The sequence below is a fragment of the Wyeomyia smithii genome, chromosome 3, assembly GCF_029784165.1.
Source record: "Wyeomyia smithii strain HCP4-BCI-WySm-NY-G18 chromosome 3, ASM2978416v1, whole genome shotgun sequence".
In the NCBI taxonomy this organism is placed as follows: Eukaryota; Metazoa; Arthropoda; class Insecta; order Diptera; family Culicidae; genus Wyeomyia; species Wyeomyia smithii.
Genome location: NC_073696.1, coordinates 36820104 through 36847856, shown reverse-complemented (window position 1 = coordinate 36847856; position 27753 = coordinate 36820104). Strand labels below are relative to the sequence as shown.

General features: G+C 37.6%; 1 protein-coding gene across 15 annotated transcripts in view; it reads right to left on the bottom strand.

Annotated features, from left to right (window-relative positions):
• Window positions 1-5: 5 nt before the first annotated feature.
• LOC129732064 (sodium bicarbonate cotransporter 3) overlaps window positions 6-27753 on the bottom strand; it is a 113455-nt gene continuing 85707 nt past the window's right edge. For 7 of the 15 annotated variants that reach the window (XM_055692552.1, XM_055692550.1, XM_055692551.1 and 4 more), the window contains 10 exons: window positions 25823-25936; window positions 16902-17142; window positions 16166-16843; window positions 15823-16108; window positions 15259-15764; window positions 14890-15202; window positions 14578-14823; window positions 1838-2097; window positions 1464-1587; window positions 6-564 (listed from right to left, as the gene is read on the bottom strand). In XM_055692552.1, the coding sequence (XP_055548527.1) occupies window positions 412-564; window positions 1464-1587; window positions 1838-2097; window positions 14578-14823; window positions 14890-15202; window positions 15259-15764; window positions 15823-16108; window positions 16166-16843; window positions 16902-17142; window positions 25823-25936 (2921 nt within the window). In that variant the 3' untranslated portion in view covers window positions 6-411. The other 8 variants (XM_055692554.1, XM_055692558.1, XM_055692557.1 and 5 more) reach the window with 5 other exon arrangements.

Here is a 27753-nt window from a genome sequence, read left to right as displayed (position 1 = left end):
TAAAATAATTGGCAATCTGGTTTCAATTTTTATTCGCTAATAATTGTATAAGGTTCAAGTATTACAATGGAGTAGTTTTATATCTAAACATGCCGTTTTTTTTCCTACCTTTCAATAATCGAAACAATTCTGATGTTCCAAATACCAATCCAGTTGTTGCTTTGTAGAAAAAAAGAGTTGTAGTAAATAGGTTTTATAATAATTGATAAGAAGTTCCCTGGAAAAATCATTTGTATTTTGGTTTCGCTAATAGCACGCAGCTACATTGACCTATTCTTTAGATTTATCTTTGCTGCACCGAATCCTCGGGCCATTTAACAAGCAACAAATCTCCGCCCATTCTTGGTTCCATCTATCATCTATCAGTGACTTCACTTCTGGCTATCAAACCGGAAACATTCAATTTAACTCTCACACCTGCGTTTCGGAGGCATTAAAGTTGCTCCCGATTGATGTTTCCGCAACTCCACCGCCTTCGTCTCGCTTCTCCCCGGTAGTGTTGCCACGAATGTACGCTGCATTTCCGGCTCGGGATGAATTCATCCAAAACTCTCGTTTTAGTTTCTGCGAAATAGTTGCGACGGGGTTGATGGAGGAAAAAGGAAGCAGCTGTCAGCTCGTTTTGATCATAAGGGGGAATTGGACTGTTTCTACAGCGTAACATTTTTGTTCTAGTTCGACTTTAATTGATGCAATGAAAACGCGATTAAGCTACATATTGTTTGTTCATTTTCACGAGTGTGTGCAGTTTGTAACACTAAGAGCAACGTAATGTCGATGAATAACACTTATCGTATGGAAGAAGCAAATTAACAACAAACTATCTTATATTATTAATGGTAAAATGGTCTAAGCTGTACAGTGTAAACTTAAACGTATTATCATAGCTGCACTGCGGAAACCGATTTCATGAAGCGGACATTCATTCCTTCGCAATTTAATAATTTTATATGGAAAGAGGGAAGGATTAAGCAAACATTCAATGATGTTGATGTACTAAACAGATTGCAGAAAACTTTTGCTCCAACGTAATTATGAATCGAGCGTTGCTACCAAATATGATTGTATTCACAGTGACCGTGATGAGTTTGTGTTACTCAATGCAAATGATAAGTTAGATCTGGATTGTTTCGGCTACGTTTTGATACAAAACTTCGGGACTTTCACCGCCAAAGCTCTAAGCTGTAACATCTTGCCAACTAATATTATCTGTCGTCAACTATGATCTGAATCGGGATAGAATGATCAATATTCTTACACAGTAGAGCGGAATTAATCACGGCTAGTGTAGAGTGTGTGCAATGTTACATACCGATTTCACAAAGATACATCGAAACTAGCTATGGTACTGTTGCATAAGTTAGGGATGGTTTTGATTGGATGTATAGTATGACTCGTATGACTACGGTTTTGGGAGGATCGCACACTTGTGTTCAGTGCATTTTGAGGTTAGAAATTCAGACCTGCGTTCGTTTGGAATGGTTTAATTGACGGTTGTTGGCATCATCCGGATTGTTTTCCTCCTCCTCTCTCATGGTGGACAGTCTCTGGTCGATTGTGTTCGGTTTTTTTGCGGCCTCGGAAAGTCTGAAATAAAACAACATCATTATCGCTGTTCTAAAGTACATTGGGTGGTCGTACAATAAGTGGTCGCAGTGGTTATAAAGGGCGTAAAAATTAGAAATTGTGTAGATAAATATATCGAAATTGCAAACTACTGAAAGATTATTACAAAGGTGCCACAAACTTTACTGAAATCAGTGAGTTCTTGTAACCAAACAGAGCGTGAAGTTTGATATGAATAATAATTTAAAATATTGTTAAAAAGGGTACATACGATTGTTGTTGCGTTTGTTGTTGTTGTTGTTGCGGTGTTGAACCAACTAAATTGGTCGTTGGTAGTGTTGCAGCATCTTGGCGGTTTTTGGTGGTATCGGGTTCGGTTTGCTTCTTCGTAAACAGCACGTTACAATTATTGACCTGCTTCCAGATGGTGGTGCGATTGACTTCCTCCGATATGTTGATTTTCCCTTTAGCAGTGAGAGCGCCATTCTCCAGCGGAAGCTGCAGGTTGTCCGCTGAATGGTGGCCCGAGTCCTGCCGTGGAATACACGAAGGAGAACAGGAAATTGCGCAATGTTTTCGTGATGACAAAGCGGATAGTAAGAGGGTTCTTTTTTTTAGAGCTAGAATGTGACGGTGTTTGAAATAGTCGAACGATAAAGAAATGAAACGATGTAGTTTTGCAGGGTTCCAGTTGTAGTAATCATGTATTGTACATCCGATTCTTACATGCCAATTTATTGTTTGATAGATACCGTTTTCTTGCTAGTATTTATCAATTTAGAGGGTATTTATCAATCACAATGCTATTATAAATTTGATATCCACTTTATGTTGTTTTTTTTTCGTTTTTTTTCTACTTTTATATGCAATAACCACAACCTTCACTAATCTATTTTTTTATGATTACCACAATTTTCTAGTAAGTTTGAACTAATATACCTACTATTTCTGTCTCATGATTTGTTTTTATATTTAACGTATTAATAAAATATATTTAAATAGATAATAACATGCGCAACAACGAGATATATTGTATGCAAAATAACAATACAAAATAATTGAGAAGGTTAATTAAGGGGTGATTCTAGTGCTTGGTGACAATTATTTGCGTTTTCGGTGTTAGTAGCGAGTGGTTTTCCTGCCGAAAAATACAGAAGAAAATAATAATAAGTAAATGATACATAAATTGCGTAGAATTTTGTTTCATAATCCGTTCGGGGTAAAATTAGCTAATCACTGTGATCTTGAATGATTACGAAAAAAAATTAGCGTATAAATTAATTGCAATGAAAATGAAAAAAAAAAATAGATATACAGTAAATTTCAATAAAACAAATTACGTTGTTCGGCAAAAGAGAAAAAATGCATTAAAATGCAGTGGTTCCCAACCTTTTTGGCTTCGCGACCTCTTTAGCTTAGCACAAACAACTCCGCATCCCCTTCAAAGAATTTCAAATATAAGTGTTGTGATACGAGGCTGTGTTTGTCAGTCCCATACCGTCCTAAAGTTCTAATTTGTTTAATTTTTTGGTGTTAATTTGCAGGAAGGTTCAAATCCGCTCTCACAAAGATATATAGAAATCTTTTTTGATCACCTGTCAAATTTACCATTGCCTTCGCGGCCCCTCCCTGGTTGGGAACCACTGCCCTAGAGCTCAAACTGGCAAAATAAGGCAATCCACGAGACAGTTGCGATCAGCTGATTTCAGTCTGTTTTCAACTTATGACAGCTTTATGTATGTTCGATCGGTCTCAACTTGGATGCAATCCGGATCCAGAAGCGTGAAAAACAAATGTTATCCGATCGGTAGCTCTAGTATCGCGAGTGCCAATCCTAAATACAACAATATAAAATCACTTTTTATATTATTGCCGACATTAAAAGATTTCGGTTTTGGCCGTGTTTTGATTTTACAGCTTGAAAAACAGCAACAATAACAAACGTACAAGCAAAAAAACGTCACCCGTGGATTGCCTTATATTGAAAAGATCATAGCTTTTTAATCGTTCCTGTGAATCAAGTTCAGTGTGAAGTCAAGTTTTCAAAGACTTCAATGAAGTTTTCCCGTAAGCGAACGTAGAAACGACCAATTCGACGAGCAATTGCTCTGCGGCCGTTTTACGCGCTTCCGAGGCCGAAATGGGTACTAAAACTCACAGGAACGGTTTAAAAGTTTTTTATTTTCAATTTTTTTTTCAGTTTGGGCTCTAGGGCAAAACCTGTGTTGGCCAGTGTTATCCTCTAAGGTTTTATTCGCTCTTAATTTTGTCTGTCAGATCCCCTGCCATAAAGGAAAAATCAGATAAAGATAAATGTTTTCTAGTGCATGATTTTCAACGGTCAGTGTTATGTTTATTAGGTTTAGTTAGGTTAAGTTAAGTTTATTCAATTAACCTCACTTTTCTGTCGTTGAGCGCTATTCGTTCATGATTGAATGAAGTTGCGAAATAAGACGATTTGTTATCGAATTTTAACCTTATGTAATATTATTGAGGAATAAGCTGAAAGTATTTTCAAGAGGTTTTATGAGATTATAGAGCGCCTAAATCGGACTTCTAGACCTCGGTATTTTTGTGCAATTTAAGCTACAATTGTCGGCATCAATGACCAAAAAAGGATTACACAGTGCAACAATTTTCTTGGCTTGGCTTCTATGTATGAATTTTTGTTATAGTTTGATGCAAAAATGAATTTCCCCGAGTTTGGACACATTTCACCTTAAAGGGCAACAATGGCCCCATTTTGAATTTTTGGGAAATCGGAAATTTTCGATGTTTTTTCGACGCCATTTGTTTTAAAGCCAAATATCAGAATTCTTAAAAAAACAAGATCTTGAATCGGACAAAAACTGAGCTTTAAATGGTGATTTCACGAAAATATGTTTTGTATGTTTTTAGTAGATTTCACGAAGAAAAATAATATCGAGTATGTAGAGCATTAATGGTAATGCGCTAATATTTAAAAATGGCAGTCAAATTATGTCTTATATTGAGTAAAAAAGTCTCAGAAACCGATTGGCAGGTGTCTGATCCACGTAAAATGTCAGCAACATGTCGATTTTGCCCCTCTTCACATGATTCTCCCCCTTTTGCGGGGAAGGGGTCTTATTTTTGGCAAGGACCTGTCAAAACATAAAAATCTCACTTCAGCTATGAGACTGAATCATCGCGTCTTCTCAGCCAAGGCAGAAGAAAAAGTAATTTTTGTTGCACTGTGTTATTGAATTTTTTTTTTATTCTCGCTTATTTTCCGTCTGTCTAGTTCCGCCACTGTTGTGGCCAATCACCGACGCCCAGGGAGGCGACTTCACACCCAGGACCCTAACTCACGACCCGTTTATTAACGGACCGGCGCCAACGGCTTTACTTCCTCATGCGATAGAAGGCGTGATCCCAGAGATTTTTCGCCTCAGAAAATCTCCCGGTGTCGGCTAGGATTGAATCTAGACCAGTTAGGTTGGTTGTGAGTGGATCACGCCACCTCACAACCATCAACACCTATGTCGGCGGTGGGATTCGAACCCAGGCGTCGAGCGTGGTTGGCGGAGACGTTACCAACCACACTAGGCCCCCGCTGTGTTATTGAATGCATTGGCATATATTTTATAAAAAATTGTTCGTCTTCACAGTAGCGTAGCTAGGGGGGTGCGGTTGGTGCGGTCTGCACCAGGCCCACCACTCAAAGGGGCCCCAAAATCTTGCGAACACCGAACCGGTCAACATGCCCATCTGAACTCAACTTCATGTATTTGTGCTCGCCACTCTGCCCTCGTGATCCACACGGACAGAGTAAACGTGATACCGATGTTCATTTTTAACATTATTTGTGATTCGACTGACGCCGAAGTTGAATGTTTTACGATAGCAGAAAACATTCGATGCAACGTGGAAACACATAACAAAGGAGCGATTTTTTGCGATGCTGAAAACGCTGTCTAGGGTATTTGTTTAATTATTCATCTCATTAGGCCGACGTTCACGAAGAATGCATGGAGTAAACACCAGATTAACACGAAATCGTTGAACAAATTAACTAAATAGAATTACATGCTCTCATAGAATCGCCCATCAATGGAAATTTGGTAAACTTAGTTAGTTTTATCCTGAATTTTGTAAAACAAACCATTTTTCACAACACTCCCATGCTCATCTCAAAACCTAAACCACTGCTTAATTATTCATCTCACGACGCCCCCATATTCATCACACAGTTAATCACTTTGTTAATGAACGTAGCCGCATACCGTCGTAGTAGGTTACCTAGGTAGCCGCTGTAGTTGTTTACGCGCAAATTGGTAGTCTATGTATCCACTGCAGTGCTGTCGATTTATGTCAATTATGTCGGAAAATTTAAGGTGAACATTTTGAAAGTTAATGTATTTTAGTGTAGTGAGTGATTTTGTTTAGTGATTAATACAAAATGTAGTCCGCAAATGATGAAAAAAACTTTGGTTGACTGCTGAATGAATCCCGTTGTAGCCGTATAGAGCAATGGGTAGATTTCGTTTTCTCGATGATCGAAACAAATGAGTTTTTTAGTGTAGATGCCCGACTATAATGACAAATTTAGAGATTTTAGGTAAGTTTTTGAGGATTCTACTTCATGAGATATCTAAAAGGAACTAATAAGAATCCATTTCATGGTTAGGTTGATTGGTTTAGTAAGAAAATATGCGTTTTTTTCTAGTTTTGAATTGGGTTTTCGTTTTATAATTATGGGCTGAGATAAATATTGGAACAGTTCTCCCATCTGTGTTGCTGTGTTTCTAAACAGAGCGAGGGAAATAATACGCGTTCGCGCGTGACTATATAATTTCTGATTTTGCCAATTGAAAAGCACGGAAAGTGTGTATCTGAATTGACCTTATTTTCGATTTTGTAGGAAACGGAATTAATAATTATAAAAAACATTTTTTTTTTGTTTATCTCAATTCTTTTCACGAAAGAAATAACTACCCAGTCATTTTCATTGGGGGCCCACATTTTTGTTACCGCACCAGGCCCACCAAACCATAGCTACGCCACTGCGTCTGCAAAGCCCAGATTTTTCTCATCGATTTTGATACTACGAAATCATAAATCATAATTATATACCTATGTATAATCCCATTTAAGAAAGTATTTTAACGAAAACAGCCTTTCGACTGGCAATGTTTTTCAGTTACTGGTATAATACAGTAAAAGCATGATGAAAGCTAATTTTATTGGTGTTCTTTCTTAACTTTTATTTCAAGATTGTGAGCTAATCCTAACTTTTTTTTAGTTTAGGCATATCCTTAACACATCAAGTGTATCTAGTGGTCACATTTAAAATACTTCCTCCTACGTCGATGCTGATTTTTTAATTTTTGGCGGATAATCTAGTTTCTGTGAAAACATCTAAGGATCGAAAAAAAAATTATAAAAGCTAGAAAATACTTCAAAAACAAATTTTCTACAATAGTTTTTTGACCAGCAAGAAACGTTACTAGGAGAAAAAAATCTTTCGGGCTGCGTTCAGGTGGCGCAGTGTTCTATGAATTTTATAGTAAAGTGACAATGTCATTGCAATCGCTCGCATATGCTAATGCTGGCATTGTTTTATTTAGTTATTTTGTCTTTCCAAAAATATACACCGTAGAAAATCTTTTTAAGAAAATGAAATCGAAAAAAGAACAAATATCTTAAAAAACTCATTTTTTACTTTATGATATTTAAATTTGTTTTTAGATTGTTTCTTGTTTTGTGGTATTTTTTTCTGGTAGGACAAAAGAAGAATCAAACAAATCGTTGCACGGTAGCTCAAAATAGTGACCTTTTTTCGTTTACTCTCCAAAAACTGGTTTCATTGACATACCGAAGACAAACAAACGTGTCACTCAATGACGATTTCTTCTTCCAGAAAAATAACGATTATTTTGAAATTTTATTTAGTAGGCAGTAATGCCAATCACAAAAAGGTCAATAACTCCTGCTGGACTGAATGGATTTTTCTAAAAAAATGTGTTGTTATTCTACACTAATAGTACTTCAAAGCGCATGGTCACAATTTATTGCAAAGTGGTAACAAGAAGAAAAAAAAGCATTTTTCTATTAAAAATTGTCAATTTTCAGGGTCTTCCTACTTTCCTCAAATTAGCTAGAAAAAAAACTGAATGTAGCGATAAGCCGAATAGGCCAAATGGGGTAAAACGGCCCTAGAAAGGTTTGTATCTTAAACAGCGTGCTTTGATTAACGTTGAAAAACATCATGAGTACAAATTGGTAAGCATTAGTGGAATAGCGGCAGTATAGATATCGATAATAAATCCATGGGCGCAACTAAGGAAAATTTCTAGGGGGGGCTAGTTTTCATGTATGTCATTTAAAAAAAGAGAAAAAAGAGTTTGAATATGCTTTTTTAATGACGTTTAAAATAGTATCGTAAAAGCAGAAAAAATCACTTCGGGATAGAATCTTCGAAGAAGTACTGAATATATTGAACACATCGTCAACGCCAAGCTCTTTCAGCAACAATGATTCGATATTGAGGAGAGCTAGATTTGGTAAACGGCTGGGCAGTGCTTTTTAACAGTTCACCCGTACTAGTTAGAATAAAATAGACCCCACTGTGGCTCAAGGCATAATGCCCTATTCCTACCTCCACGTGGTACCGACTGGGATACGAGCAACCAAGGAAAACCGGTGAACCGGTGGGGTAGTTGTTCTCCTTAGAGAGCAGGTTGTCTGCGCGTCTACCCCACAGGCTAGGGGTGGCTCAAACAGCGACTGATCCGGACCGGACGGTTGAACTATGAAATGCGGTGTCTCGCCGGCTACATCCATGGCGGCAGCTCCGTCGCAAGAATAGGCATCGCAGCCCTAGTAAGGCAGCATACTGAAATAAACCTACTACGGAGAATCAAGAATTCAAAACGAACCGGAGCAATCGGCAATGACCCAGCCGACGAAATAAGGACGACGATTAGAAGCTCAGTACATGTAACAGTAGATCGCTTAATGACCCGGATGTCGACCGGATTCTGCTGGATCAGCTAGAACCCCGTCACTTCGACATCGTTGCGCTCCAGGAGCTTTGCCTGAAAGGAGAGAAGGTACGGTGGATTTGTGGCCGCAAGGCACAGTACCACCAAAGCGGCAGGCAATCAGCGACAGGTTGTGTTTGTTGAGAATTAAAGGCCGGTTCACTACACTATTCCCAATGTGCACTGCCCTCACGAAGGAAGACCTGATGCAGGGAAAGAAGCGTTCTACGCACAGCTGGAGAAACTCTACGATAGCTGCTCGCGTAGAGATATCAAGATCGTCGTTGGGGACATGAACGGAAGGATAGACTTATATAAGCCGGTTATCGGCCCTCACAGCCTGCTATGCACCAACTTCGCAGCTTCCCGCGGATTAGCAGTCCAAAGTCCCTTCTTACCTCGACCAACGTACAGCAAAACAAATTGACCACGTTCTCAACGACGGCCCGTTCTTCTCAGACATTACAAACGTACGCACCAATCACGGTGATGATCGGACATGACCACTTCGATACAACAAACTACAAAACCCTGATAACCGGTAGTCCTCTACGGAAGTCTTTTGATATTTTCGAACAGAAGGTGCCTATCGGCGAACAGAAGGTGACTATCTACGGTGGAGCACAAGCGGACGACGGATAATGGCTACAGCGCATGAACCATGAGCTACAAGCGCTGCTTGGAGAGAACCCCATTGCACACCTGGCGAAAGACATTAGGTTGCGGTGGGCCGGTCACATCGTAAGAATGCCGGACGACAACCATGTGAAATCACTTCTCTTCAGCAACCCTACCGGCACAAGAAATTAAGGGGCGCAGCGTGCATGATGGCTCGACCAGATCGAAAGAGACTTGCGAGTGATGAGACGTCTGGGGAACTGGTGAAACACAGCCCAAAACCGAGTAAACTGGCGACTACTTGATACAGCACGAGTTACTACAGCTCTCGTCTGACTGGTAAGGTGAGTAAGAGAGCAAGGGTTGAGAATCGATCCTGGGTGCAGAACTAGTTCTTAGCCAATGAATGACGACATCTCAATTTGTGTGGATTTTGATGCACTGATAAGTAGGATGGAATGTGTATATATTGAATACAATCATTCTCTGGAAAATTCTAGGGGGGCTAAACACGTTCCAGGGGGGGCTGAAGCCCCCCCTAGCCCCCCCGTAGTTGCGCCCGAGTTGAACAAACGAATTCATTGTGTCTGTAATTACAGTATTTAGTCCCACGTCACCATTTCATACAACCCTAGGGCTGTATACCTTGTAGTATTTCTTCATGTTACCTCTTTGCCATATATATCGTGATTATGCGTTTTGAAGTACTATTAGTGTTGAATAATAATACAAATTTTTCAGAAAAATTCATCAAATCTAGCAGGAGTTATTGAACATATGCTGAACATTGTTTCCTTCTAAATGCTACAGTTTTTCATATATTTACAAAAACCTAATTTCAAGGATTAGTTATATCTCCAAACCAAAAAGAGTTCGAAGAAAAGTGTTTCCGGCAAAGTTTTTTGCGACAACTTTACTGAAGACACCATTTTTCTAAAGTGCAAGACTGAAAAGTTAGATATTGCAGCGACTTTTCTTTTCTTTTTTAGATGTTATAACTTTTTTGCTTCTCATTTCTCTATGATCAGTTTTCATAAGAAATAACATTTTAAAAAAAGCTCATGAAAATATTTTTTTTGTTTTTTTTTTAATATTTTTTTTCTGCGGTGTACATTTTTTTCAAAAAAAAAATCCACTATTTACAACTTTACCGATTATGTCATACCGATCAAACAATCCGTTCTGGCTTAAAAAATATTTGTAATCAATAACATTTTTACATAAACTTTTCTCATAAATTAGTCGTGATTCAAAATGATATCTTTAGCCCATACGAATATCTGTAAAAAGTTTGGCCAATACAAAAACAGTAAGTAAAAGAATGATTTCGGATGGAATTGCTTGAAAATGGAATAAGGATATTTTAAAAATTGGTTCTCAGCTGATTTAATTGTTGAAAACAGTAAATGAATCGATTCGACGAAAGAAACTGTCCCTCTACTCTGAGTAGAGAAATCTTTGGAAGCTACAGAGCTTCAAGGGTTTTTTAGGTTAGGTAATTACTTTTAAGATCGACTTTTCTGTGGTTTTCGTAAATCACAGAACCAGTTAGAAAAAAAAAAAAACAGTTTAAAAATTTCCTTTTCGGATATTTGTTCGTGTTTGGGGAAATAACATCGAAAACAAAACTAAGCAAAAACAAAAACGGTATTCTACAATTGTTCTACTTTATTATAATTTCAAATGACGATATACACAAGTTGTAAATAAAACTAAACAATAAACAAAAATAAAATACAGCAAGGGAATAAATCTGCAGGATATATTATGTATCGATAATGTCTTTTACCTTGTTTGATGCTTTTCTCGAAACTTGGTGGAAAGGTCAAGAAAAGCTTTAGTCTTTTTTAGTCAGTTTCCAAATGATGCATCTGGATTTGATATGAAATAAAAGCTCTTCAGTTGTTTTATAAAATGCTACATTCGGGTTCTGGACCTTTTTCTATAGAGAAACAACACCCCGAAAATCACCAAGTATTTTCCAAGATAAAATGTTATTTGATTCGTCATGTAAATCTTTTGTCATTTTGCCCTGAGTTCGTATTTAACTTGAGTAATAATCTAAATTTTCAGTAAATCTATCAAGTCTAACCCGAGTTTTTGCAGTTTCGGTAATTTTGACGACTTTTTTCTAAAAAAATTCTTCAAGAAACGTTTTACTCCAAATGGCGTATCTTCTGGTAAAGTAGGTAGTTCTGTTAAGGTAGAGTGATAATCCAAATTTCCAGCAAAATCTATTAAGTCTTGCAGAAAATAAAGTAATTTTAGTAATTTTGACGGTTAAAAAAAAATATTCTAGGGCCGTTTTACCCCATTTGGCAAACTTGGCTTATACATGACAATAAAGCTCTTGAGTTGTTCTACGAAACGATATATTCAGATATTTTTGAAGTACTCTTAGTTTAGAATAATACCACAAATTTTCAGAAAAATCCATCATAGGAGTTGATACAGTTATTGCACTTTTTGGTATTAGGACGGAAAAAATTCCTTCAAAGCGCGTTTTACTCCGAATGGCATATCTTATAGTAAGGTAGGTAGTTCTGATATGGAAGAGTAATTGTGTTTTGGAAAAACATCTTCTAGGGCCGTTTTACCCCATTTGGCGCATTTTGCTAATACATAAAATTGAAGCTCTTGAGTTGTTCTACAAAACGCTTTATTCAGGTTTTTTTCTAGCGATGTTGAGATAAGTATGAAGACTCTGAAAACTGACAATTTTTAAAAGGAAAATGCATTTTTTGACGTGGGACGACGTCTTTGTTTTCTATACTGGTATGAATTCTGTAAATTGGAAATGAAATGTTGCGTCAGATTCCAAACGATAATAACAGCATGATCGCATGACGGATAACAATAACCAATATGTTGGTGGATAGATAAAATGTTGAATAATTTTGTAATACACTAGTTATCATTATTTTTTTATTGCAAAGCGGTAAAAATCGATAAAAAGTGTCAAGGACAAATTTACGCGATCAATGAACCAATCACATGCGAGCATTCCTAGCACAGACGACCAGCCATTCCCTGTGATATTCTCTGTATCAATATCCAGAAAAAATTAACAGAGTCTCCCCGTCCCAATAGGTCAATTTATGATTGCATTAATGAACCTAGACTAATTTGATGTCTTGAAGGTAAAGGTTTTTCGAAAAGTTTGAAACTACCCTTTTTCTTGAACAATTTCTAAACCTGCTGTTAGAGCGTAATAGAAACTGATGTCTTGAAAAGAAACAAAAAAACATGCTGGTAAAAGCAACAGTACCGTAGAGTATATGTGGAGCAGAGCGCCGCACCGAGGAGTACCTAAGACAAAAAGCTGGTCATAATAAGAAAAAAGTTTTTTGAAGCTTTTTGGTGCTGCTATACTTTTTTCTGCAACTCAAATAATTTATAGCTTAACGCTTGACGTCAAAAGGGGTTTACATATGTTGGGAACGCTGTAAACATTGATAAATTTTCAAGCAGTTTTTGGTAATCAAACCATTTCAAAATACGTAAATCACTGAACAAACGAATTCATTGTGTCTGTAATTACAGTATTTAGTCCCACGTCACCATTTCATACAACCCTAGGGCTGTATACCTTGTAGTATTTCTTCATGTTACCTCTTTGCCATATATATCGTGACCATGCGTTTTGAAGTACTATTAGTGTTGAATAATAACACAAATTTTTCAGAAAAATTCATCAAATCTAGCAGGAGTTATTGAACATATGCTGAACATTGTTTCCTTCTAAATGCTACAGTTTTTCATATATTTACAAAAACCTAATTTCAAGGATTAGATATATCTCCAAACCAAAAAGAGTTCGAAGAAAAGTGTTTCCGGCAAAGTTTTTCGCGACAACTTTACTGAAGACACCATTTTTCTAAAGTGCAAGACTGAAAAGTTAGATATTGCAGCGACTTTTATTTTCTTTTTTAGATGTTATAACTTTTTTGCTTCTCATTTCTCTATGATCAGTTTTCATAAGAAATAACATTTTAAAAAAAGCTCATGAAAATATTTTTTTTGTTTTTTTTTTTTAATATTTTTTTTCTGCGGTGTACATTTTTTTCGAAAAAACAAATCCACTATTTACAACTTTACCGATTATGTCATACCGATCAAACAATCCGTTCTGGCTTAAAAAATATTTGTAATCAATAACATTTTTACATAAACTTTTCTCATAAATTAGTCGTGATTCAAAATGATATCTTTAGCCCATACGAATATCTGTAAAAAGTTTGGCCAATACAAAAACAGTAAGTAAAAGAATGATTTCGGATGGAATTGCTTGAAAATGGAATAAGGATATTTTAAAAATTGGTTCTCAGCTGATTTAATTGTTGAAAACAGTAAATGAATCGATCCGACGAAAGAAACTGTCCCTCTACTCTGAGTAGAGAAATCTTTGGAAGCTACAGAGCTTCAAGGGTTTTTTAGGTTAGGTAATTACTTTTAAGATCGACTTTTCTGTGGTTTTCGTAAATCACAGAACCAGTTAGAAAAAAAAACAGTTTAAAAATTTCCTTTTCGGATATTTGTTCGTGTTTGGGGAAATAACATCGAAAACAAAACTAAGCAAAAACAAAAACGGTATTCTACAATTGTTCTACTTTATTATAATTTCAAATGACGATATACACAAGTTGTAAATAAAACTAAACAATAAACAAAAATAAAATACAGCAAGGGAATAAATCTGCAGGATACTTACGTAGTGCATTGAGGAAAAAATGAGAGGAAGTAGCGAATGTTTAGGTAAAACGCAGAAACTTCACAACGAAAGAACTTTAGGAAACAAGAAGCATATTCAGCAAGGGGTGTGCATATGGCTGGAGCTAAAGTCGAACAGTAGTGGAACACGGATTAATAAGTTACTAATTTGTTCGATTGTTCAGCTAAGAGTACGGACTACGTTGGATTTTTTTCCGGAGGAGTTTCTAAAATTGGCTACCAGTTTTGTAGCCGGTCAAATTTGAGTCTTTTTGTTCAATTGTGTTACGTGAAACGGTCAGTAGTGTGGTTGTGTGTGTGCAATCTAATAGCTTATCTAATATCATTATCTGTTTAGATAAAGTGTTTGAGTTAGGGAAACAGTGTGTTTTTTTTGTAATGAAACTGCCTTTTGACCTAGTGAGTACACAACAGGCTAGAAGACAGGCTTGCGTTGGGTGCAAGCTAAAACTATAAACCGATTCTAGCTGCTCTGTGCATGATTGACTTTTTTTGTGTTGTTGGTGGTAGTGGTGGTGGTGGTATTATTTATGGTTGTGTTTGTGGTGGCGCAATTGTTTTGCTTGGAATCAGCAATTTTGGTAACATTAACCGTGGTAACGGAGAAAGAATCCTTTCGGCCGATACAACAGCCAATGAATCGACGGTATAGGCCCACCTCGCCATCCTCCAGCTGCCGGAGGTCGTCAGCGTGCGCTCGTTTCGTCATTTCCGGCATAACATCGTCCAGAATCTTGAGCTCGCGTCTTGTGAAGACCAAATCGAGGGACTTTCGGAGGCCGATCATTACCACCAACATCAGTGGGAACAGGATCGACGTCGATGAGAATGATTTAATAATCCACAGCATCACCAGACATGCCAGCTGAATCAATGTGAACAGATGAACGCGTCGTATGGGGACCTGAGGACGTAAAGGTTATGTGCTATTAGAGCTGAACAACACTTCAAACGTGGGATCGATAAAAACCTGTCGTAAAAACATGTAGTCCGGCTGGTATTTGATTGGCATTAGCATGATCAGCAGTCGATCGAAAAATTGAAGTCCTTTGAGAGATGCGGCTCCCATGTACAGAAAAACGCCATATAATACTGGCATTGGAATGTGTGACAGCAGCGGTGTCAGCAGTACCGAACAACCGATTGTCAGGAAAATCAGTATGTGAGTAACCCGTTGTTCGCAGACTCCCAGAAATTGTGGTTTTTCACCGGGAGCGGCTGTTCCCGACTCTTGCTTGAGTGAATTGACATGATTAATACTGAGTACGGTGGCGGCCACAAACCTAAAAATCATATGTTTAACATTCAATTATCTTTATATTAGGCAATGAACATTTACCATGGTAATCCCATGATTGTGCAAATCTCTATCAGCAAGGCCAGTACAAAAAGATCAAGATGGTAGCCACAACCTTTCTTTAGCTTATGCTCTTTCCTATTGATTATCACAGCCGTAATTTGTTGATCCATGAAGATCAAGATGGTACCCAACAGGGCGGGCAGTACAGCGAGCACCGAAGACCAGATCGGGTTCTTCTCGTGGAATGGTTGAATCACCCATCCCCGATCCGGAATGGTTGGCTTGAACTCTCGCGGAACCTCCAGCTTCGGGGTTGGAACGTTGGTGACGAAATCTAGCATGCTCATGGATAAAATCGCAATAATGACGGCGAAGTCGCTGAAAAACTGCCTCACGCTCGATGCGAAGAATAGTGCGTTCTTAAAATCCTTCAAAATCACGGATATAATGTAGGTGCCTATGAAGAGGATAATCGACATCAGGAAGACATCGGAGATGTACTCGGGTTTCGCGCAGTCCACTCCGGATAGAGTTCCATTCAAAAGCTGGAAAAGAAACAAAATGTTATAATAGGCTTCTAAACCAAAATCTAAATCAACTCACGGAACAAGTTTTCTTATCATACTGTGACCACTCGTGAACATTCTCCGTGGACATTGTTTCGTTGTCTGGTGGTAGACATGAACAGTCATATTTTACCCCCGCAGTATTCAACGGATAGTCGGTGCCGATGTGCAATACATTTTCTACCGCTTTGTAGATAAAAATAAACGCAATGAGGCAAGCAAAATTCTCCTCCGTAAACCTGGTGATATAGCACACGAAAGCGCTTGCATCAATCGCAACCAATATGATCAAAATTATGGCAACCCACGTTCCAATCCAGAATCTGTTCGATAAAATATGAATTAGTCTCTCTTCTAAACATGCACAGTAGAGCAGTCACCTGAATGTTAAGTAGTCCCATCCTACTTGCATGCAAAAATCGTACACAATTGTCTCGAACACCAGTACAGGGCCGGTCGATCCAAGAATTGTAAGCGGTTGACCGGAGAAGAATCCATACCCAATGCCGCAAACGAAACCCGAAACCAACGACTCCATTGCCGCGATGTTGTTACCGGTTGCTGAGCCTAGCAAGCCACCGAAGGTGATTATAGGTGACAGGCACGCGAAATAAAGAAAAATCCATGAAGCCACACATTGCATGGACAGACCGTCTTTGAAGTCCGACCAGTAGAATGGCTTTTTACGCTTCAAATCGTTGATCAACCCGCCGAACAGATGCCCGGTACGGGAAAGGCCTGACTCCTCGCGCTGTCGTTGTTCCTCCTCTTCTTCGTCGATTTCTTCCTTCGGATTCTTCTCGGGAGGACGTTTGCGAACTTCCTGTGACGGTATAGCCGCCGGCGGCTCTATCCGAATGGACGGATCCCATTCGCCCGGAGGTAGCACAGTAACCGCGTCCAAGAATTCATCGACGCCAGCCAGAAGATGCTCGCGCTTTTTGGCCCGATAGGCAACCTCGTGGAAGATTTCGTCGGACATAAGTGTCGCCATGGCACGTCCAATCTCGTGGAAGCTACCGTGGCTTCCTGGGGGACCGAGCAGAATGAAAATGAATCTGAAAGAAACAAATTTTTTTACAACTTAGATCAGATTTTACATTCCTAATCCCTTACCTGGTTGGAACGGGTACTTCGGTCAGGTCACCCATCACGGCGGCATTGTTGAGCCGCAGGAATGCTGCAAGTGTCTTATCGAGGAAGTCTACCTCACCCACTAGGATATTGCTTGCCTCTGCTCCCGGTGGAATTTTTCTCATAAAATGCGTATTCGTCTTGTGTTCGCCGTTCTGCAGCTCTCCGGAGCTGGTGTTTCGTGCCATCGAGAGATTGCTCGGACTTTGAATCAGATTCTCCCCTGCAACATAGGATAAGCGAGAGTTAGGGTATAGGTTCGCGGGAGTTGGAATATAGCCCTTCTCAAAGACCTAGTGAAAGTTCTGCGTTCCGAGATTTTAGTGGGAAAAGCAGCAATAATCTACTGTGTTATGTTGGATTTTTAGCTAAGCATTCGCCTTGCATGCAAGTCATCAGTTGTTGGTTGATGTTTTTTGCAAAAATAGTGTTGGAATAGTACTGAATGATGAATGGAGTTAAATCTACTCTTGACGGGAGTTACGCATGAGTAACTGAAGCGAATGGAGCAGATGGGTCTAAATGAGCTGTTGTTAAACTTTCAAGAAAACCAGTTTTACCGGCTTCGGATGAATTACTAGTCTAGTTTATTTGTTACTTTTGTCAGTAAATTGTGATTACAAACTTCTTAGCACTCGCTTTAAGTGTAGTATTGTGTGGAGAAAACATGTTTCTTTTAGTTTTTTTCAAGGTCTCTAAAAATGAAGCACAGTGTGTACATGAGTAGGTCTACTGTCTAAGATTAGCTTTGACAGAAATTGTGGATTAAGAAATGTTTTTTTTTTAATGATTCGAGGTTACCAACAATTATTTTTTGTAAGGAGAGCTCAACAAAATATAACGTACATTCAAAGCGTCATTGAATTAATATTCACGTAACTTGGGCTTAATTATTGCTTTGATGGGTATCTTAATACTAATTATTTATTTTACCATTTCCAATGTTGCCACAGAAATATCAAAACAAGTTTTAACGGTATCCTGGATTTTGTCAATTTGGAACAAATGACAAAAATTTAAACGAGACTACTGAAGTCATATTTTACTCTCAGTCCTACTTATTCTATTTCGAAAAATGACCGAAAATTATCACAGGACTACTTGTGACGTTATTTTCGAACTCGAATGGGGAAATTATTTTTTTATTCATATTATTTATTCATTAACACTGTCACTATTCCACTGGGATCCTATATTAGATATAGACCAGGAAATACTAAAAAATATACTTTGCTGCTTGAATTGGGGTTGAAAAGAAAAAAGTAGGAGGGTGGTATTCAAGACACGACCGCATGACGTTGGACTACGGTATTCTTATATTCCATTAAAACAAATAATAGAGAGAATTGCAACTCTAGTATTTGCTGCAATTTTATCTTACAGTGCATTTCTGGATGCTGAGACGTTAAAACGTTATAAATAATAATATATACTAAAAGAATGGATATCTTTTATTTAATCGCTGTCATTTCATATATATTCGAATCAACCCTTTGTTTGCTGCACTACCAAGACAATCATTTAATTGAGCGAATTGGTAAAATTTTCCTATCTAAGCAAAAAGCAAACTTTACGAAACTATCTGAAATTGGAGCCCAAAACCGAAAATTTTAAATTTGAAAATTGTTTGACATTTAATCGATAAAACTCATGCTAGGTTAGTTCCAGCCCAGCATATAACTTCATGTATTTGAAAAAAAAAACATTTGGTTCAATAACTCAATATAGCAAGAGCTCAATCACACGTTTTTCGGTAGTTGTTATCAAGGTTTGGGCGAGACAGGAAAATATCTTAACGATCTTAACTTCTTCAGTTGTGATTCAGAGCATTTCTAATTGTTTTTTTATTTTTCACGATAGCGACAAGTTTGTTTCTTTCTCTGTGTGCGAGAAACAAAATCAAAACCGCGCACCGAGAAACAAAAACGAAAATTTAATGAATGCTCATTGAGAAAACTTGCAACTCTTTTTACCAATAATTTATGATACTCAAAAAAACCCGTTTTGATCTAAATCAAATTTCTAGTAAATAAGTGTTGATCATTCATAGGTACTAATTTTTCCTCGATGAATAAAGACTGGCTGAAGAAGTTAAAATCGATGCTGTAAAATCAAATTCACAACTGTGGCATAATAATCTTCGATAAACTCCCGCTATAGTTATTCACACACATGCTATAACTATCTAAACACGCGTTAAAACTATTCATACACACGCTGTAGCTATAGCTATCCATACACACGCTATTCCTTTCCATACATTCGATACAACTATCTATACACACGCATAAGCTATCCAACCATGTGCTATTACTATCCATACATACGCTATAACTAATCATTACACACGCAGCAGCTATCCACACACAAGCTATAACTATCCGTACACACGCTGAAGATATACACGCAATAGCCATAATATGCTACACATGCTAGTGTCTTACACACGCTATAGCTAGCCATACACACGCAACAGCGCCATCCCTATCATCGCAAATGTCATAGCAATACAGATGCACATACGCTATATGTGCACACTGCACACACACTAAATGGCGGTAGCTTTCCTAGTGGCGGTGCTGGCTCGTGCAGTTTCTGGCTGTTTTCACCAACGATATCTGAATTGGATTACCGCTGGTGGGGTCCAACTCAGATCGAAGGAGAACCGAACTGAATGAAGAAATGCAGCTTCCCACTACCTCCGCCGCTGCTGCCTGATACCACCGCTCTGGTTCTGCTGCAGCTCAGTTTGGCCGCTGGAATCAGCCACCGCTGCTGATTATACAAGACCGGCCTGGTGGCCTTTCACTTGTTAACTGATGACTGCTATGAGACGACACAGGCTATTATATAGCCCAAAGCAAAAATCCATCCGCGAGCAAACAAGAAGCGAGCTTGTGATTGGTTGAATGTGCACGACTTTTAACACAACTTTTAACTAGTTTAGTATCGAAAATATATTTAAATTATTATATGTCAATCTTGCGCAATATTTCCCCTATCAATCAAGCCATTGGTGTTTAGAATCTGTTCAGTGGTAATGATAAAAGAAGCATTTTAAAACGGTGTTGAAACACCTGTTGCAGCTACCGAAAGCGAGCTCGTTATTGGTTGAAAGCTGTGAGACTGTTTACAAAGTCAGATCGGTTGTATCCGTTAGTGTCGACTGTGCTTGTGAAGAGAGGTGGTGATTGGTTGCTCGGTATGATTTAGACAATCGATGTGATTTATCAATTTTTCAATAGTGTATCTCGAACAATAGGTTATTTTTGTTACATAAATTCGACCGTAAAAGAATTTCTGATCGGTTGATGCCAAAACCTCGAAATTCTGAAAAGAAATGACTGATGTATAAGCGCTCAAAACCTGACCACTTTTCCCTGGTTTTCCCCGGTTGAATTACTAGATTTTCAAATTCAGGTGCCTAACTTCGATATAGACGTTAGTCCAACGTCAAAATCGAACAATACATAATAACGTGACGTTGCTGTGTTAAAAAGGGGACGCATGGTTATTTTCAGTTTTGGTGTCTGCATCGACTCCGTTGGAAAGGATATGTTAAATTATTTTTAATTTCACAATATCAAATTTAAAAAAATGCTTCCGATTTTATTTTTTATACTATTTTCGAGTACTTTAAGCAGTTTTTTTTTGAATATTAGGTATTTCTCGGTGCCCGCCAGCCTAAAGTTTAAAGTGATTTTTTTTTCTTTTATGAATAATTCCACTCACGGCATTTTTCTAGTTCAACTTGATGAAAAAACAGATTTGTTGATCATCGTTCTATCAATTTTCCATAATTAAAAAACAAATTGCGATTTTTCTGCTTTATGTCGACTGAAGCAGTTGGTATATAAAAAAATGTCTCCCTGTTTTGTATATTTTACCTTTTTTCCGCCCTTTTTACTTTATTTCCCCATTTTGTTATCCGAATACCCGATACAAACGGTTAACATAGCAAAATTGACGTTTGAAAGAGCCAAATTAAAAATAAATTTAGATCTTTCATTCGTTAATTTTACATGATAACAAATTATGTCTTTCATCTGAATTCATCAGCAGCATTTATAACAGTTCTACTGTATTGTTCAAGTCTTGTTGTGCTCGGATTGTGCTTTTTGTTTGTTATCAAATTTTTTGATATTTTGTATTTGGTTTTTGTTTTATTTTTTCTATCATTTATAACGAAAAAAGTCTAGCCAAGTTATGTGTATAACTTAAATTCGAAGTTGCATAACTTTAAAAAACCGATGAGGAACAATGCAAAAAAATCAATGTTCACTTCCAAAATTTGCATTTAACATACAAGACGCTTCCTTATATGTTTCACCACTACAGTTTCTTCACAACAGTCAGAAAAAAATATAAAATAAATCTACACTTAAAATCATTGCTTTAGTGAAGACAAAAGCAACAAATATTTCTCTCTCCAGCAAAACCATGCCAAATGATCTAGCACCCAATATCAACTACTTTTGATTTGACTGGGAACTTTGCATGCGTATTTGAAAAAGCAAACTGAGTATTTTCCGTGGGTGCAAAAATTTTTACACACAAGAATGATTTTCTAAAAGGATGTTACATTTTGGCAGAGGTTGTATTCAAATGAGTTGCAAAAATCTTTTGGTGCCGTTTAAAAAAAATATACATCGTAAAAAATTAAAAACTAAAGTAAAATACTGAAAAAGGTGTAGTTTTTCCTAATTTATTTTTCTAAAGCAACTTGAAACTTCAAGGTTTCTAGAAAATTTGTAATTTGGCAATTTTTAACCTTTTTTTCGAATTTGTCATTGAGCCCCCTACAGCCAGCACATCGTTTCAAAGAAGAATGATGATAGAGCTTTCATTTGAAGTAGAAAAAAATTGGCCGTCATCTTGGATTTTATCAGAAGAACGTGTTTCAAGCGAATTCGCAACTTCCGATTTTAAATTTGACACCACCATTGGGAAGCTGAGAAAAAATGCTTCAAGATAAATTTAAAAACTTGGGTGAGCATCGGCTCAGTATTTTGCGTTGGCCGCGCGTCATTTAACGCTTGAAGTTCGATTTCAAAAAGTTATCTGAAATTCGATGCTCACCTGAATTTTTGGAGCATTTATTCGGAGCTTCCTAATGGTGGTGTCAGATTTAAAATCGGTGGTTGCGAACTTGCTCAAAAACACGATTTTCTGATAAAATCCAAGATGGCGGCGATTTTTTTCTGAATGAAAGCTCCTTTATTCTTCTTTTAAACGATGTGCTGACTGTAGGGGACTCATTTACTATTATCAATTATTTAGACATAAAAATATCATTTTTTGAAGACCTCGTGTCACCAGTGGGATGGTTTCAGCGAGAATTGCTCCAATATGATTTTAATAGTTATTTGAAAATATAAAACTTTTGGCAATTTTTCCACCCGCGGAAAATACTCAGTTTGTTTTTCTTTCTTTACTCAATGTTCATTCAAATTAAAAATTGTGGAATGAATTCCTGCATATTTTTAAATCATTTGGCGTGGTTTTGCTCTGTTGCTTAAGGTTTGATTCATTTAGATTGCGGAATCACTGTTCATTTTATAACGGCGTATCTGAATTTTTTTGACGGTAAATTGTTTGGAAAACCTGTATCTTTCGAAGGTAAAAAATTCCACGTTGGTCCGTTTTGTTTTGAAAAAGTTGTGCACATTAAAAACCAGCGTGGTCGGGTTATAAAATTGCCAAGTGGCTGGAAGTGGCTAAATCGGCCGTATCGGGCGCATCCGTGAATGTACAACTGTTGTTCGGAAGGGTCAGATGACGCGTTGTAGTGGAACTTGTGATCGGAAGATGAGGTTGTAGCTAGTAAGAACAATTAAGGTAAACTTTGGACTCTCGGATTACAACATCGCCAGAAAATATAACTCCAAACAAGCTACCATCTGAAAATCCGTAGGCGAGAAGGCTATCGTTATTTTCGTGTAAAATCTTGTCACCAAAAGACGCGCTTGAAAACTCTACAACAAAGGTTTGATGATGTTCGCAGGATATACACTAAAGTCGCGTGAATTCCAAAATCTGCGTAATAAAACCACGTAAATTGCGAAATCCGCGTGAAAAAAAACTTTATTTGTTAAAAGTTTCTAATAATTTCGGCTAAATACTTTCGAAAAAAAAAAAAACAATAGCAGTGTTCCCCTGCGAATCGAGCTGAATATCAAGGAAAAATATGAAAAGGTTAGGCCAAGTCAGTTAATATCCAGTAATTGGATTAAGTAACCTCATCGGGCACTCTAACCGAGCGATTTGAGCACGACAAACCAATGACATGACAAACATTCCACATAAAAAACTGACTTTTCTGAAAAATCCGCGAAAATTCCGAAATCAGCGTGAAAAAATGCGTAAAAAAGACGAAGCGAACGTGACGGTTGATTTTAGACAGCTGCCAGGTCTTAAATTCTACGAGGCCATTGCCAGAGGAGTCCCTAGTAAATTTACAGGGTGCGCCACGAGAAAATGCGAAAATGATTAGCTTCAATATTGAGTTCTTTTTTGTAATTAATGACTCATTCATGTTGACAGTGTATTTGGTGATGTTTATTTTCAGTGCTGCATTAGGATGTTCTAAATGTTATTGTTATGTTATTTTATTGAATGTTATTTTACTGCGAATTTGTGGAAAATGTACACCAGAGAAGGTATTACGAGTTTGCTGCTCGCTTAGCAGACGCCGAAGAAGGTTTCGAGAGTGGTAGGATATCATTTGGTCACAGTTCGCTGCATCAAAAAGTCTCTGCTGGTCGGTCCTAAGCAGCGGAACCCGGATGTGGTGGGTTTGCACCTACGCTAAACTTGATCAACTCGGGCCGCGCAAAGAATCTTCGCAGACCGGTAAGTTCCATTAGGAAAATCAAGATTTCTGAAAAATCTATGCGACGAATCATTATAAAGGACATAGAAGACACGCATTTTCCAGGACTAGAAGAGCACACCACTTCATTACGGAGCGGGTAGAGGAACTACGAGTGATTTTTTCGAAGCGATTACCTTTTTATGAAGAAGGAAAAAATAGTTGTCCTGTTCTTCGACGAAAATGTAAATGTAAATACCCTCACAGACCGGTTCATTTCACTGATGAAGTTTTCGAATATGACGGCGAAATTGATATTCAAGTTCCGAACCAAACATCCGGCGTGTTTCATGATATTTGGCTCGATGGAAAGCAACAATTTAAAAAAGACGTATGTTTTCATTGATACTGAAGTTGAAAGTACGGAACTGTGGTTAATAGAAAACAAGTTTCGGCCGTTTTCATGTTAGCTCAAAAACTTTGAAGTCTGTCATAAAGCGCCCGTGGTTATCGATACATGAAAGAACCTAATAAAGTTAACTGATCTCAAAAACATGTTGAAAATAAGATTTGAAGAAGCATAATAAATTTTCGCATTTTTCTTGCTGCACCCTGTAGGTTTGTTTTTGCTGATAAATTTACCAGAAAATTTTTGATTCAACAAGGGTTTTATAGCTGGTGACAGGAAACCAAGGTTCTCACAAAGCAATGAACAAAGGACACGAAAGAGCCTACAGAAACATTTTCTTTCATTTAGTAAGGCTCCGGCGGAGCTTTGGCTAAATTTTATGAGCTGTTACTACAGCCGAGAGGTGATTCGATGGGATGACAACTGATTTGATTGCATTTAAAAAGATCTCAATCCTTCCAGTTGCTCCCAATTCAGCCCAATAGAGAAATATTTGAAAAAACGATGGAGGTTAACCAAAGAAAAGAACGAAAATTCATCCAAACTGCAACGGAATCATTTTTCAACGGAATAGTTTTGCTGAAAAGAACAATAAATAAGCTACATTTTGATATACAAAACACATTTGTATCCTTGATCAATCCCGAGATTTAAGTAGTTTTGTGATTCTGGAGCCTAAATGAATCAACTTAACTTTGCTGGCATAGCAAATTGGGCCCAATTTAAAAACCGGCGGGGAAAATTTTCGAAATCAATAATAAGTTTTTGTTTATCGTTCGAGAATTTTTAAAAAAAATTTTTGTTCGTATCTTTGAGGCTACTTTGGTTATGTTTGTAGTTTAGTAAAACTTCTCGTTAAGTCATCAGATATGATTGGTGCCGTTAAACATTAAATTGTATTTGTGCCGTGTCAAATAAATGATATGTAAAACAAAAATTCTCGTTCCACGTTTTCTATGCCCTTGTTTAATTGTCTATAGTGTTGTTATTTGTACAGGTTTGGATTGACAAGTCATATACCAAATTCGTATTTTGGTTTAATGATGGTAATGTTGTGTTCAAAGGTGTTATACTACTCCGGAGGTGATCGATGAAATGAGGAAATGCTTTCATACATGTGCAATATGATGATAAAGAACACATATGCGTACATGCGACATGCACACTATTTGTTTCGTGGCAAGATTGCTCCTTTGTATCGACATCTATCATTGTAGGTATTGATAACAAATGCATTGAAGCACGCAAAATTTAATAACTGAATGCTGTTGAAAAGCATTGATGAATTTACACTGAGGGTTTCATGCAAAGTGAATAGTATAGGGAGTGATGATATTTATGGTGAATTCTTTTTATTACCGCGTCCTTGTAATAGCCATATATACTTTCGAAGGACACCTGAGATGAATGATACATAAACGGGCTTCTAGGGAAAAAGTTCTTTTTTCATCAACCTGAACTACTCGGACTGGGTGATAAATGAGAGCCCATGAACGTTGGGCAACAAACTTTTGAAGTGCATATGCTCTCTGTCCGTGCAAATAAAATAGCGAATTTTTGCAATTGAAGTCAGCGACATATTGATTTAAGTAATTGAACATAGAGAGTGAGTGGGGTGCACTATGACGAAACGTGTAAAATCGACAGTAAAAAATGGAAAACACTTTTAGGATGAAATTTTACCGGAAGTTTTTCCAGGCACGGTTAAATGATTTCCGTTGTTACCCGGGACATTAAGATGGCCACTGTTGCCGGTTTGCTGTTGTTGTTGCTGTTGGTTGTGTTGTTGTTCTTCAACTGTAAAACAAATGTTTGAGGGTGGTTTTCTGTTAGAAGCGATGGGTTAATTAGGGCAATGTATGCAGAAGCTGGCTGGCATGATTTGCCGATTTGCACAATTAGTTGCATTAGGCGAGTCATGTTTGTTTAATAACTCTACTAAATGGATGGGTGTTTACTACCGAACAGAATGGCGCAATTTGTTTCTGTGCACTGGAATGAGTGGCAGAGGTTAATTAACAATAGCGGGGGCAGGTTTGATCGAGTACAGATTCGTTTATTAGTATAAGTATGATTTGCATTGATGACAATTCCAGTTCATAGCATTATAGTTGTGTATTGACTTGGTGGATAACAACTAGGTTATCGAGAGATCTCAACTCAATATTTTCATCAAGGACCGCAGCTTTAAACCCGACGTGCTGCGACTGAAATGACTCAAATCACAAAAACAAACTAATCGGCTGCTACCTATATTGCTGCCCACAGGGAAGTATCTAATCTCCAACCGTACTAATATACCACTGACTTGGAGCATGTCACTGTCGGAGAAAAGGATACCACCTACTGGGTGCGCGGCAGGCAGGATACTAATAAAAAATTCCAAACCTGTTCGAAACCCGCTTCAACGGAATTGTAGTTTTATTAGCTCGTTAACTTTGGTAAGCCACGCTGCGCAAGTTAAACTGTTCATTTGAGTTTTTGAAGGATGAAAAAAAAAATGTATGCGAACGAATGTTTTTAAGATGCATTCAAATAAAACTGGATGATGTAGGTTTTCAAAAGGAACTACAAATATTGATGCAAGGCTTTTACGATATGGTGTTAGAGATATAATAAAATTTCACACAACATTTGACGTGTTGAAGAAATGTCTCGGAATGAAAAACATCGATAGTGTAGAAGGTAGAAATTGTTTCGCGTGGACACACTGTGTAAAACAGTCAGAGTAGAAAAAAACGGTTCTGCGAAAGCAAGAAATTTAAACACCAAGATGTTTATTTATAAATGCTTGCGTGTGTGATAACCTTTCGATGATAATGGTATAGCTGAAAATGTTGACACCGCCGTTGGGGCACTGGATGCACCGGCATGGAACCATGTGGTAACACCCACACCTGATCCACCGGGGACAGCCATGGAAGTCGTACTATGCGATGCCGTTGGCGAGATATCACCTACAGAAGATGAGGGAAACGATTATCGAGTGGATCCTCCTAGTTGGGCATTCTCTTCGAAGTTACGCAAATATTCACCGAGTTCGCTAAAGCCCAACTAAGTGGAGTACTCGAGGAAAAAAATTGTATTATAAACTGTTTGTGGATATCATTGCAATGTACCAAAGATTTTTCAGTTTGCAAACAATTAATATATGCACTATGAAGAAATGTGTAGAGTGATTAAAATGTGAGTTAAGAATTCAACTTTTTAGTTGAAAAAACATTATCTGGAATTTTAATTAGTTCTATTTTAAGTAAAATATAAAAAGGTCAGAGGTAGTGCGAAATTTGAATAATGAAGTCAATCAAATTAGTTTCGGCAAACATTTACATAACTAATCACTATTATTTTATATGCAAAATTACATAAATATCACTTTTTTATATTGGATGACCAGAAACATTGATCCTTTGTGCTATCGCCCGGGTGTCTGCTGTATTCCACACTTTTATTATTAGCAGTAGCATTATTAAGAGAAGGTGACATGCTCATATTATCATCCATTCTTGTGTGTATGCTTTACCCTTTTTCAGGCTTGCTGCTCTACTATACGAGCCTCGTTCCTCTCGTCAATATAATCACCACTTATTATTCCTTGGAGAGGTTTCAAACTA